Below are 14624 nucleotides of genomic sequence, written 5' to 3' on the forward strand. Positions count from 1 at the left end.
CCAGAGGATGAAGAGAAGAGGATTCTGTGAGCAGGTCTTATGGCAAAGGTATATCAAAACCTCCATGATCCACTGAGGCCTTAGCTAGACCTAAGGTTTATCCCAGTATCATCCCAGGGTCATCCCTGTTCATGTAAATGACACACAGGATATCCTGGGAGCAGGCAGGGATGACCCCGGGACGATCCCGGGATAAACCTTAGGTCTAGCTAAGGCCTGAGTATCAGAGGCACAACAAAAGTTTAATAAGGCTATTTCTACACCTGCCTTTTTCCCTGGGATCATCCCAGGATCATCCCTGTGCATCCAAATGACACACAGGGGATCCCTGGAGCAAGCAGAGATGATCCTTCCATTTTCCTGGGATAATCCTTAGGTGCAGAATGGGCCTAAGAAAGGCTGCCCTTGTTACAACCCTGGAAGTCCCCTAACAGAACACAAAACGACTGAGGAATAGCTCATTCATTAGGAAATTTCTCTCCATGTGCACTTACATCATGCAAAAACACTGCAGGTAACAATCCACTCACACTTCGGCTCTGCCGAATGCAAAGGGAGAAGTAACACCTTACAGCTTATCAGTGGACACAAGCACATGCAAAATACAAATCTTGATGAACTTATGTGACAGGCTAACTCTTTCAGCAGTGATGGCAGTGATGGCTCTGACAATGTGCTGCTGCTGCTGTGGCTGCTGTTATTGATCTGCAAGGCTGCTGTGGATGACTATCTGATATGCAGATCTTGTGCACTCTCTGGAAGGAGCCTTCACGAACTTAAGCCCTATCCTTACGTGAAAATGACACTCATCAGTCTGCTTAGATGTGTCATTTCCAGATGGGAATCATGGAGAGTGTAGTTTTGAATTAAGAACACAAGAATTAAGAACACAAGAACATAAGAGGAGCAGTGCTGGATCAGTCCAAGGGTCCATCTAGTTCAGTACTCTCACAGGGGCCAACCAGCTGCGTGTGGAAAACCTACATGTTGGGCATGAGTTTAAGAGCACCTATGTTCACAAGCAGCTGGTGTATATAGGCATACTGCCTCTGATACTGGAAGAAGCATATAGCCATCAGGACTAGTAGCTATTGATAGCCTTCTCCTCCAGGCATTTGTCTAGGCCCCTTTGAAAGCCATTCAATTTGGTGGCCATCACTACATCTTGTGGTAGTGATTGGCATAGTTTAACTATGCATTATGTGGAAAAGTACTTCCCTTTATCTGTCTTGAATCTCCCAGCAGTCCACTTCCTGGGATGAACCTTGGTTCTACTATTATGACAAAGGGAGAAAAATTGTCTCCCCATCCACTTTCACCACACCATACATAATTTTGTTCATCTCTACCATGTCTCCCCTTACTCGCCTTTATTCCAGGCTTCTTTCCCTACATGGTCTGGGTCCAGGTTACCTGTGGGATCACCTTACCCCGCACAATCTGCCCTGCACACTCAGGTCCTCTGGGAAGAATTTACTCTAGTCAGCCAAAACTAGGCTGACAACCAGAGAACCTTCTCTTCTGTTGCTCCCAGACTGTGGAATGGGCTGCCAGGAAAGATTAACCAACTTAACAGTCTTTCCGAATTTAAGAAAGCCATAAAGATTGATCTCTTCCAGCAGGCCTACCCAGCCAAATTTTAAGATGTCTGACTGTTATTTTAATAATCTGTTAGTTTTATATGTTGATAATCAGTTTTATGTATTTTACAGTATTTTTGGATTCAATGTTGTTCCCTGCCTCGATCCAGAGGGAGAGGTGAGTAAAAATAATTTGTTGTTGTTGTTTTGTTGTTGTTGTTGTTGTTAATTGATTTAGAAGAGAGAGAAGTTGCCCATCAAAAAAGAATGAATCTCTCCCAATTCAATTTTGGAAACACAGAAAACTATAAACCCTATGAGACCCAGTAGGAAATAAGTGCTAGTTAGTGAACCGTGATGGAAGTTGCTTGTCCTACTTCAGAATGAAAAGATTTGAGGTAGGTTGCTTGGAAAGGGAGGAGAACTGGTAGGAAAGCACTGCTGCACCATGTCCTGCTTTGTTGGTCCTGGCCGATGGCTGGTTGGCCACTGTGTGAACAGAGTGCTGGACTAGATGGACCCTTGGGCCTTAGCTAGACCTAAGGTTTATCCTGGGATCGTCCTGGGGTCGTCCCTGCCTGCTCCCGCGATATCCTGTGTGTCATTTGCATGAACAGAGATGACCCTGGGGTGATCCCGGGATAAACCTTAGGTCTAGCTAAGGCCTTGGTCTGATCCAGCATGGCACTTCTTGTGTTCTTAAAGTGGTGCTGCACTTCACCCATTTGGGAATTTCAAGTGTTCCTGAAGCATCACTTGTCAAGACACCATGAGTTTTGTTCACAGGTGCACTGAATACTCTTCTATCATATTGAAAGTTTATTGACTGCAACACTAGGGTAGAAGGTCAATCAATATTCAAAATGGCTTCAGGTTTAAGGACAATATGATAACTCTAAGGGCTCATCTACACCAAGCAGGATATTCCACTATGAAAGTGTTATGAAAGCAGTATATAAAAGGCAGGAGCCACACTACTGCTGTATAGTGGTATTGAAGTGCACTGACAACTGTTGGGGCCCATGGCACACACCATATACCATTCTCATACCACTTTCATAGTGCTGTATACTGCTTGGTGTAGATGTGTCATGGGCCCCAACAGTTGTCAGTGCACTTCAGTACCACTCTAAAGCAGTAGCATAGATCCTACAGTGCACTTCAATAAAGCAGTAGTGTGGCTCCTGCCTTTTATATACCGCTTTCATAGTGGAATATCCTGCTTGGTGTAGATGGCCCCTTAGTTGTTCGTGAGATTATTGGAGCTGCTTTGCAATTTATCTTTGTTTTCTATATAACTATATTAAAGTGCTGGAGGACTGCTCTGCAAAATATTTCTATGTATGACCCAGAAGCGGTACATCATTTTCTGTTTTATTCCAACATAGCCATCTGGTGGAGCTTTCATGATTCTCAGCTGAGTCTATTTCTGCAAGAAATGGCATTGTTGCCTGGCCATTTCTCACATGGGAGGGAGGGAATGAAATTAACTTGCCTAACCATTTCTCAAAAGGGAGGGAATGAAATTAACTTGTGACTATATAACTTTGACGGAACATCTTCAAGAGAGTCCAGAGCTAAGGAATGGTGTTTACAAACCTAACATGAAGGCAGCAGCTTGATCTTGCAATGGCCAAGGGCGCTTGAGCATCAACCATATTGAGCTTACAAAGAGAAAGTAGTATTTCTAACAACAGTGAGACAGATTGGCTTTACAGAAACCCAGAGGAACATGTGAAATCAAAAGAGTAAAATAAAAAAAAGGTTTTAGTTGGCAGCATAAACAAGAAAGTAAACCAAAGAGCTCTTGAAGGAATAACTCGACAATTATTTAGACAGTTATCAGATACTTGCAATGGTGTCAGCTGTTAGTTACAAGAAATGTTTACTCTCTTTCAATAGTAGGGGAAAGGTGTTTAGCATTGACAAGGTAAAAACAAATGAACAAAGTCAGGCTTTTTATAAAGAATCTTTAACCCAAACCTAAGAATCTAGTTTCTTGGATTTATCTTTTACAAATAAAATGTGAATAAAAGCAACTCTAACATCCCTTTGGGGTCACAGAACAAATGTCATAGTTTTAATACTAATACATTTATTCTTCTAGACTTATAGAGATGTGCAAAAAGTACAAGAGGAAACCGCATCTGTACTAAAGAATTCAGAGCATGGATAGAGTCTTGAAGTCTTGGAGCATCTCTACATTAAAGGAAATCATGTTGTTTATCCAGGGCTTTTGTGCCTCCTGGTCCTTTGGCATGATTGTTAATGGCTGCAATACACAGGACAAGAAGAGCTACAAGGGGTTTGAAATGAATACTTCCCCTCCATTCAGTTCGATGGGGCTCTATTAAGATGGTGCCATCTAGTGGAAGAAGATCCTGCTGTTTCCAGGCTATTAGCACTTTAAAGGTGGTTCTTTTTATCCCAGGATTTCTGGAGGATTCCATGGGAGACGTCCTGGTTGTTTCCGACATTATGATATCAATGCAAAAACTTGTGTGAATGGCCAATTACGAGAGTGCAATAAATTACTCATTTAGAGGAGCACTAGGATTCCAACCTCAGAAATAAAAAAAACATTTGTTTTCATTTCAATGCCAGGAAACATCTCCAGAGCATGTGAAGTAGTAATAGAGAAAAATTATATCCTACCCTTTTCCCCTGAGCAGATAAAGAGTAGGATATATTTTCAGCAAAACTCTTTATCAAAATGTAGCACTTGCTTACATTTCCATGGCTCAACTCCAGAGCCTCTGAACACAAGTAGGATGCCTTTGTCTCATTATTAAATACATTCAGGACAATAAACCTCAAATTTTTGCTGGATCAAAATGTGCAGTCAATCCTGTTCCGTCCTCAGGCTAGAAGAGGAGTGGGTCTCATCTCTGAAACCAGTCTGAGCTTCAGACTAGAATTCGTGTCCACGTACCAGGATAAAACCAGTGAATTGACAATTCAATTTCATTTGCAAAACCCTGATTCAGGAAATAGAGGCCTAATCTACACCTGCCATTTATCCCAAGATAGTATCGAGGTCATCCCTACTAGGTCACATGATGCACAGCTGCTCCCGTGGTGATCCAGAGACAACCACTCAGTTATCACTGACTGCTTTCCACCTGTTTTTTTCCCCCTCTCTCAGGACAATCCAGAGGTCTGTGGGGGGGGTGCCCCCCTTCCAGAGGTCGTCGCTGTTCCTCGCGAGTAGTGGGGACCAGCAAACAGGTCAACAGGGGTGAGCCCATGGGTATCAGGGGTGAGGGAAGAGCATTTTTGCCATGTTTCGGATGGGTCTCTTCATCTTCTAGTGCCAAGCGTGTTTGTTGTTGTCATTTTTTTTATTAAAAAAAATCACAGCTTTGCACAGGATCGCAACTCTGCTCTTATGCAAGCATCAGGAGTAGTAAAATAAACAAACAAAAAACATTGCCTGGGACGGTTCTCCTTTAATTCTGGGAGAACTCGCTGACATGTGGCCCATGGAGGATGATCTCGGAAGCTGGAAACCCCGCAATCATCCCTCTCCTCTCCCCAAAGGGCTGCAGGTGTAGATTAGGCTGAAGTCTCCTATACAAGGGCTCTACAAGGACAAGCACAGCTCTCTATAAAGAGAAATACATGTTAGTTAAGGTGTGTTTCATTGCCTACATTAAACGATCTACTCCCTTCTATTACTACTGATACTTTGATTCCCAGAAAGTATGATCACTAGTTTGGAACCCTGAGAATGTGCATTTTCTTACCCAGCTCGGTAGACAAAGTGGCACACACCGATTCTCGTTTCCATTCTTCTCCCAATCTTATTCCCTATCCTCCCTCCTACCTAACATAACCAATTGAACTCCAGAAATTCTGCACAGTAGGAGTTGGGGGGAGCATACAGAAGTAAGGGAGAAATGGGAAGTAAGAAACTACAGTCACCTCTTCCTATGGCATCAGGGAATTTAAGGCCACAGCTAGACCTAAAGTTTATTCTGGGATCATCCAGGGTTCGCCCCTGCCTGAGCACTGGATCCCCTGTGTGTCACCTAGATGAACAGGTTTGACCCCTGGAAGATCCAGGGATAAACGTTAGGTCTAGCTACGGCCAAAGTTACATGCACATTTTCCAATTTGGTCCTGGAAATAGTACTGATCGTTCTACATTTGAAGGAAAAACAAACATTTGCATGACTGTTTTCAGGTCTGCAGTTTTTCAGCCTGAGTATTAAACTTGCTTACACAAAAAACAATAAACAGCCTGTGTAAATTATGAGGATTTTAAAATTACCGTTTAACTGTGTAAGAACCACTCTTTTGAGTGGTTACATAGTCCCGTAACTACCCCACACAGAATCTTAATCTGGGAGAAATAACTAATAGTAACAGCTGACACCAGTCTACTTTTTAAAAATTATTCAAGGGAGATAAGCAGAACTTTGAGCCAGATGGACCAAGAGTGCCTATCTTCCTGATTAAGCAAGAATAGTTCTTTTCCAAATTCATCCACTCATTTTTTTTAGGGTTTTCACAACACCTGTAAGGCAGCGTTATTTGGGATGGTGGTTTCCCCACTGTGGATAGGAGCCAGAGGTCACCACATTTCAATAATAATAATAATAATAATAATAATAATAATAATAATAATAATAGACCCAGGAGCAAAAAAAAAAATACATTGCGAACATATCCTAAATTCCTTGTTGGATAAATCACCAATAGGTGTGGTTCCTAAGAAAATTCCAAGTGAATAAAATGTCCTCCGCCATCTGCCTCTTTTGAAAACAGTCAATTAGTGGCTTAATTGACTTGGCACCTTGCATGGTGTTGTACATATGTTATGACTGATCAAGCGATTCAGTTTGCACAAAGTTATAGAAAAGCTGCCTTACAGCATTTTGACTATTCTTATTACATTTTATAAACATTTTGCATTTTGTGGGTGGGGGAACGATGCCCAGAGGTTAAACTCTTCTCTGTGCAGCTTTCAGTATTATGCGCACAGTACTTCAGTAGGCAACAATGCACCATGCTGGCATACCAAATGCTATTTATTACTTATTGCCTTTGTTTTGAAAGCCTAGGGGAGAATGGTTAAAACATCAGGTTGCCTTTGACGGGGTGTTACAAAGTCACTTGATATGAAAAGGAAACATTTGAGATACTACCTGCCACAATTTGGCATTTTGTTCACTTTAAAACAAAGAGTGTATATTAAACTTTTTCTTTATGCCATCCTTTTATATACACAGGGTTCATCTTTCCAGAATCAATATTTCATGGGCCCAATCAAAAGGTAACCTGGTGCACTTAATTTCCATTTAAATAATTTTGGTTTAAGTTAGTTGTGATTTAATCCCATTGATTTCAATGGAACTTAAGTGTAACTTTGTATGAATATGAGGATCATCAGGCTGGGGGGCGGTGGGGAATCGTGTTTCCTTACCATTGCTTTGCCTCCTGCTGCTGTTCCACAATAGGGATGAGCAGTTTCCTCTTTCTTCACATGTGGAAGAAAAAGGACGCAAGGAATGACCACATGGCCCATTCAATCGCACACAGTAGGAAATGTTGGCAAGTTTTGTTATAGTCCCCCAAAAATCAGATTTTCTGGGTCTTATTTTGTGACGGAAAAAAGAACAGAAGGAGCTGGAGACGTGTGGGAGAATTGCTATGTCGTCAAAATGCCCTGCGAAGAACCGTGAGTAGCCAGTCACGAGTGTGCGATAAAATGCTCATCTGAAGAAGCTCAATATTTGATTCATCAAACAGGATGGAATAGATATCGTTATATGGGTTTAAATCTGGATTGTGCAACTGCTTTTTAATCTTTGGGTGTTTCCGTCCATGTTCAACCTATTTTATTTTTCCTTAATTAGTCCCACAAGAAATACATGAATGGTAGAAACGTTGAAGATCAACTAGTCCAACCACTAGACTAAAGACCTATTCCTTTCAGCCACAACGTACATTCTTGCTCCAAAACAAGTCCTGGCAGTACTTGACGACTTCTTCTTCTTCTTCTTCTTCTTCTTCTTCTTCTTCTTCTTCTTCTTCTTCTTCTTCTTCTTCTTGTTATTTGCTGCTGTTCTCAATTGGGCATTAAAGATAGACAAATCTATCTATTTCCAGTCTATATTATTTGCACATTTAAATCATAATTTTCTTTTGTCCACATCAATATGTAATTAAGTGCATTCTTATTTGTGTACTTATGTATGTAGGTGGTGTATATTTGGTATGTTTACATAAAAATGCAAACTGAACAAATTTCTCCCTATCCTTAGTTTGAAATACACCAGATATTGTGGCTTCAGGAACCATAAGGAAACTTACTATATCTATGCAGGTTACAGTAATACATTAGTAGCCCATCTAACCTACTTTTATTCAATTTCTTCTCATTACTTCCTTTTTCATTACCATATTATATCACCTCATTACTTATAGATTTGTTAATTTTTTGAACTTTTCCTTGATACATGGAACAAAGCTCTCATATTTTCCTTAGTGTCCATTAAATCTTATGGATTTAAAAGAATAACTGAGAATTCTTATATCACTATAACTAACAATACAATAATGTTAAATAGTTTTTTAGGTGCTAATTTAGTCACATTTATTGTAGCACTATATTTAAGATTCAGAACTGTCCTCCGCTCAGTATGAAGACCCACGGAACGCTATACTTTTTTTTTTTTAATGGCAAGTTATTTTCCAGCTGAAAACATTATATCTGCTACACTGCTTTCCAACTACATTAAATAGCTGTGAGCTGAAGGAATGAACAAGTTATTTCAACTCCCCTATTTAGAACATTAATTAAATAATAAAATTTGTGATTCATTAAATCTTCCTGGAATACCGCTAGACAGTCTTCACAAATGTTGCTGAACTGAGTCCCTAGTAATACATTAACTAAGTCTATATTTCACTGTCTTGATTACATAGTCATATAATTTGACATTTTCAGTATCTACAGCTGGCGTAGGTAACACTGTGCCAATGGGCACCAGGGTGCCCCTAGAGACCCTTCCTTGGTGTCCGTTGAGTGTCCTACCTCTGCCAACTTCATTTCCCATTAAGGTCTCTGGAACTTAGGTGTAACTTAGACACACTCTCAGGAAATGAAGATGGCGCTACGCTACCAAATTGGTACAGTAAGGTTTGGCATGTAGCCTTAATGGAGAAACTGAAATTGAGATTGTAGTAAGAGGAACAAGATGAAAAGATACATTTAAAAGGATTGGTATTGTTTCATGGTATACACCACCTTGTAGGAATGGGAGAATAAAATTCCAAAAGAATTCAAATCCTTTTGGTTGACATAATGAAAGATACCTCTTTTGTGAATTTCTTGTCCCAATCTGAGAGGTCACCTGGTAATTAACCTAAGGAAGTTTGGGAGATAAATTTGGAAGGCAAGAAAAACATGTGCATAACCAAATAAACTCAGTTTATTAAAACAAATGGTTGTTTGAATCCACCTGATTTTTCTCTTCCTTTCTAGATCCCATGTCCCCAGAGAAACAAGTGACAGACTGTACAGACATTAGAGTCCATCCTGAGAGAATAGTATATATGGCACGCGCATGTATTTATTTATTATATTTTCAATCTTCCCAATAATAACTAATCCCTGGGCAGATTAAAAACACATAAAATGCTGCCTATAACCATACATTTTCTTCACAGGTTTAAAGTTTGAAAAGAGAAAGCTTCCAAATCATAACGCCTGAAAATGATAAATACTATTCATCTAAACAAATTAGAATGTAAGCCTATTCGGCAGGGTCTTGCTATTTACTGTTTTACTCTGTACAGCACCATGTACATTGATGGTGCTATATAAATAAATAAATAAAAATAATAATAATAATAATAATAATAATAATAATAATAATAATTTAATTTACATCAGTCTTCCTGACAGGTTTTTTTTTGTAACACGTCCCAGAAGACAAGTGATGGTGATGGGTTTTTGTTTTTGTTTTTAATAGAAGTAAAAATCATTATTCTTTTCCTGTCAATTGAACATAAGACACTCTTGTGTTAAAATACATTGTATACATTCTACGAACTCAGGAATAGAAAAGGACTCTTTCCTTCACTAGCACAAAAGTGTGAAAAATATGTACCCGAAATTTATGCAGACAAATTTAACAAAGTAGAAATTTAACAAAGTTAAGCCATGCGCAATGCATTGATTAGAGTGTAGCAATTCAGCTAATGCTCTGGAAGCCATGCACGGCAAAGAATTCCCCACTACAGCTACCCCAGAATTCTTTGAATACATAGAGAACAAGTCCACTGGAGGGTACTGAATACTAACCAAAGCTGATGCTTTCATCTTTATTCTTTCATGGTTTTGGGGAATTTCAAACTGCACTTGTCATCTAGTTTCTACATCTAGCAATTTGATATCCTTGACACCAGTCACATAAGCAAGAATATAACAGCACACAAGTGGTATAACAAGACACTGTCTACTCAGTACAGACACACACACACAAAAAAAACCCAATTACATTCTCATAAAGAGTTTTTGAGCCAAGAATTAAACTGTGCTAATACATAGATCTCATACTTAATAATCTTAGAGCTAATCTACACCAAGCAGGATATTCCACTATGAAAGCAGTATGAAAGTGGTATGCAAAAGACAGGAGCCACACCAAGCAGAATATAGTGGTATGAAAGCGGTATATGGTCTGTGTCAATGGGCCCCAGCAGTTGTCAATGTACTTCAATACATCTATAAAGCAGTAGTGTGGCTCCTGCCTTTTATATACCGCTTTCATACTGCTTTCATAGTGGAATATCCTGCTTGGTATAGATTAGCCCTTAGAGTAAGACTTTTCAGAGAAAAATGGAACTGAAAAGCCTGAAGCCTACGCTTGCCAAAATCCAGCCTTAGCTGAGGCAGCGTGGGTGAAACAGCATTAAAGAGCATCCCTAGAAATCTCTTCTTTACAACTACAAAGAGTTTTACTCCATTAAGGAGTGATGGAGTGGGCTGTATTTAATATTGTTCCCCTGATTCACCAACTTGTTTTCAAGACTTGCTGTTTTGAGAGTTGTGTTCCTGACTTAAATTTTGTCACCGGTCATCCGTATAGCTTTTACACTTCAAGTAAGGATAAATTTCTATACCCATAACCTTCGAGCAACTGAGAGAGAAATATAACCAGGTAGACTGTACAGGATCAATAATTCACATAGCTGTTTAGAAGCAAATCCTCCAGGTCCCTTTCCACTGTTCGTCCTATACCTCAATATATATACCACAGAGAAACAATAGGCTAGTTCCCAAGAATATTTACAGCACTGCTCATGGTTCTTCCAGAAGAAGAAGAAGAAGAAGAAGAAGAAGAAGAAGAAGAAGAAGAAGAAGAAGAAGAAGAAGAAGAAGAAGAAGAAGAAGAAGACAACACATCTACTAAATATTCCCTGCATTTGTTCAAATATGCTGTCCACCTCATTCCTTTTTATGCTTAATGAGTTGTGTATTTCAGTCATTTGAGTTCATAGGTCTCAAATATTTCGGACAACAGCTTTTAAGTTTCTCCCCTTTGCTGAACCTTTCTGGCAGAGGGCAGTCAAACTACAGGCATCCATTCACATCTGCTTTTAATAAGACTTTGTAATAGAATAATTTGTTGTATTAGTTCAGTGTGTCCTTGAAAACTCTGTGCCCATAACAAAGCAAAACATCTTCACCACAAAACAGCAAATAGGCTATTAATATTCTAGACAGCCGAGACTTGCATTCAGGTCCTTTTAGATGCATCTCTTATAGATTATAGTTACCTTTGTAGTTAACTTTGAAGCCAATTGAGCCCACACTTTCATCAGTTTGAAGGTGCAGCCACATCTGATTGTTCATGCTGACAATTAAATCTGGCACAAAGCTTCCTGTTAACCTAATCATAAACAAAATAAAAATTCCATTAGCTGGAAATTGGCTTCAAATAAAGAGATATTAAAAAGGAAGCAAGAGATCTTGGTTACAGCACTCCAAGGACTACAACACCATGGCAGCGGAGACACTTGAAAAAGCCACAAAGAGAGAGATCCCATAAGCTGGAAGTCTTTAAGTTCTATATAACAAACATGATGGTAACCTGGTATTTTTTCCCAATTATCACGTAGGCTTAAAAAGAAAGGTAAGAACTAGCTTAGTGATGAAATTGTAATGTCTAGATTGTCATCGCATTATCACAATAGTACCTAAGAGATTCAAATGAATCTAAACACTGATAGATGATGAGGACCTCACCTAGGATACAATCATGCAGGTAGCCCAGATATACAGAACAGAATGTGGAACTGTCCCACAGAAGGCAATAAACCTCTCTTCACTCCTGGCAAGATGTGCCGCATGAGATTGTGCCGCATGTCAAACATCCTGCCCAATGGCCTGGCCATTCATACCGGGCAGATCATTTCATGCATTCCATACCAAACCCTCTCAATTCAGTTGTACTTTTTTCCCTTGAGGGAAACTTGTGTGCCGGATGACATAGGTGGGTGCTGAGAGGTAGAACACATATGTTATGTTTGTAAGGGAGGAGCAGAAGAGCTGCCCTTTGAATAAATGGCTTAGCTGCAATGTTGCACAGGTAACCCAATTTTTGGTGGTGGGGACAGTTCTGGCTCGTAAAAGGGCAGGTCTTCATGCTACACTGTGTAGCCCCCCAAAGATTGCTCCTTACACTGTGCTACATTCATTGGACATGGTTAAGACGACACTTCAGGGACTGTGGTTAGAGAAACTGGTTCTTTCGGGTTAGCACCAACCACAAGCCATGTTGTGGCACACAACACTTTAAGCCATGGTTAGAGCCACTAACCCTGCTGCAGACAGTCTGACTGAGGTTAGAAAGTGACCAGGGTTAAGCAAAATGCATTCCATGCGACACCTTAAACCCTGCTGCTTAAACAAAACCTTTAACCAGTAGAGTTAAGGTTTCTTCTAAACAGGCCCAATGTCATACAAGCAGACTTCCCCTGCCTTTCTTTCCTCCTCGTCTGCAACCCCTGCACACTCCCCGAATTAGTTCAAGAAGGTCCCCCAATATTCAGGGTAGATATAGAGATCAGGTGAAGGGAGAATCTATTCTACCCGTGTTTCAGTTCTGCTGATGGATGCATTGCATACAACTTAACAACTTCATGAGGCTAATATCAACAAAAAACAGGAGCCTTTCTTGTTAAATATATATTATTTATTGAAGATTTAAACAGTAGCTTAAAGATAAATGTTCACATCATATTCCTAATTCCCAACTTAACCAACCCACTCATTCCCTTCATCTATCCCACCATCCCTTCAAGGTTTTCAGTTCTATTTTCTCTGAAAAGTCTTGGACCTCTTTTGCCCAAACCAAGATTTGAACAATGGAAGAAGTGATACTTCCGATGTGCCCCTCGGTGTCCCACCTGAAATTACATTGTAGAGCTCCAATCCAGGTAAGCAGGAGTGCAACAGGAGGCTGTGTTATGGAAACCCGCCTATGTTCTGTATTGCTAATGTGAGCTCTGAAGGATGCACTTTACTGTGAATATTTCCAGAACACCCTTCTCTAGCCATCTTAGATTCTCTTTTATATATTCTGCTTTTTTAAAAGTTCATACATACATACTCCCAGATGGAAATAGTACCAATAGCATTACTACCATCAGGCAAAGTTTCTGTCATTATATATACATAATAGATCAGTAAGTTTGCAATTAATGAGAGCATCTGTATGTGAATTCACTACCTCCAGATAGCAGGGAACTTTCACAGGTATAGCACACTACAGTAGAGATTTATGTAGTGCTCCCATCCCCAGAGTAGGTGTTGTTATCACATATTCTTACCAAACAGGCACCAAGAAAATTAACACACTGATAGTTCCTAATTACTATTACCAATCACTCCCTTTAGCCATTTCTACACCTGCCTTTTTTCCAGGGATAGTCAGTGGATCATCCCTGTGCATGCAAATGACACACAGGGGATCCCGGAAGCAGGCAGGTACGACCCCTCCATTTTCCTGGGATAACCCTTACATGTAGAAAGGGTCTTTGTCTCTTCTGAAGCCTCAAGAACTACACCAGAATGAATGCGCAGAACATGGAAGAGGATGTATTATTGCAATGGATGTATTGATGCATTCTTGGTTTTGTATTGCTGTTCTTATGTTGTGAGCCACTTTGGGTACATTGTGTGGAAAAGCAACATACTAATTAAAAGTGGTGATGATGCTGATGATAATTTTACTCCAAGCTAGGGATCTCTTTAGAGATAATGCTAGGAAGAAGTACAAAGTCCTTCAAGCCTCCTTCCGGTAACTAGTGGCTGTCGTTCTTTCTTTCTTTTCCTCTCTTTGTCACAGGGGTTGTCTTCACAGCGCTATGTTGGTGCCACATTCCCCCCAAATCCACACTTTTGCTCCTGCAGGGTTGTGCCATATAATCCCCACACCAAGGTGAAATCACAGAGTTTACGATGGTCATCTGCTGCCTCCCCCATCCCTACCTGAGACAAGAAAAGAGAAAAGAAAAAATATAGGGCGAGGAGGAGGAGGCAGGTCATGGGAAGAAAATAATGTATTTTCCTAAACTTTTCTCTTCATGGCAAGGTAGCGTGGGGCATTCCGTCAGCCATTCTGCTCATGGGCCAGTCCCCTGCCCCGGTGGAGGGCTATCAATCAAGGGTCGCCATCTTTCTTGAATGCCCCCGGATCGGTTATGGAGCAGCTCCTAAGTGAGGACAGACTGGTGCTACAGTTTGACTTTTCAGTCATATATCTTCAGTTCTTTGCCCCGGAGTGGCTTTGAACACACAGCTGCATCATCTAACTGATGCAGCACAGATTTGGAGCCACCCCAGGGCAAAGAAGACATCACACAGTCCCACATATTCTAGAAGGTTCTGAATGGTTCTACATGATGGCATAGCATCATTGTGAGGCATTTCTGGATGGGGAAAAATTGGGAGTAACCCAATCGCTGGCAGAAGTGCAGCTGCCACAAATGCTGATATGACTGGCTAACTGTTATCCCACCATCCCA

General features: G+C 40.3%; 1 protein-coding gene across 1 annotated transcript in view; it reads right to left on the reverse strand.

Annotated features, from left to right (window-relative positions):
* The window catches only part of CSMD3 (CUB and Sushi multiple domains 3), a 787235-nt gene that overhangs the window by 319645 nt on the left and 452966 nt on the right, over nt 1–14624 (reverse strand). Inside the window, exon 12 of the mRNA XM_063131067.1 lies at nt 11373–11485. Within this exon, the coding sequence (XP_062987137.1) occupies nt 11373–11485 (113 nt within the window). The remainder of the gene's footprint in view (nt 1–11372; nt 11486–14624) is intronic.

Source organism: Elgaria multicarinata, chromosome 7 (assembly GCF_023053635.1).
Source record: "Elgaria multicarinata webbii isolate HBS135686 ecotype San Diego chromosome 7, rElgMul1.1.pri, whole genome shotgun sequence".
Taxonomy (NCBI): Eukaryota; Metazoa; Chordata; class Lepidosauria; order Squamata; family Anguidae; genus Elgaria; species Elgaria multicarinata.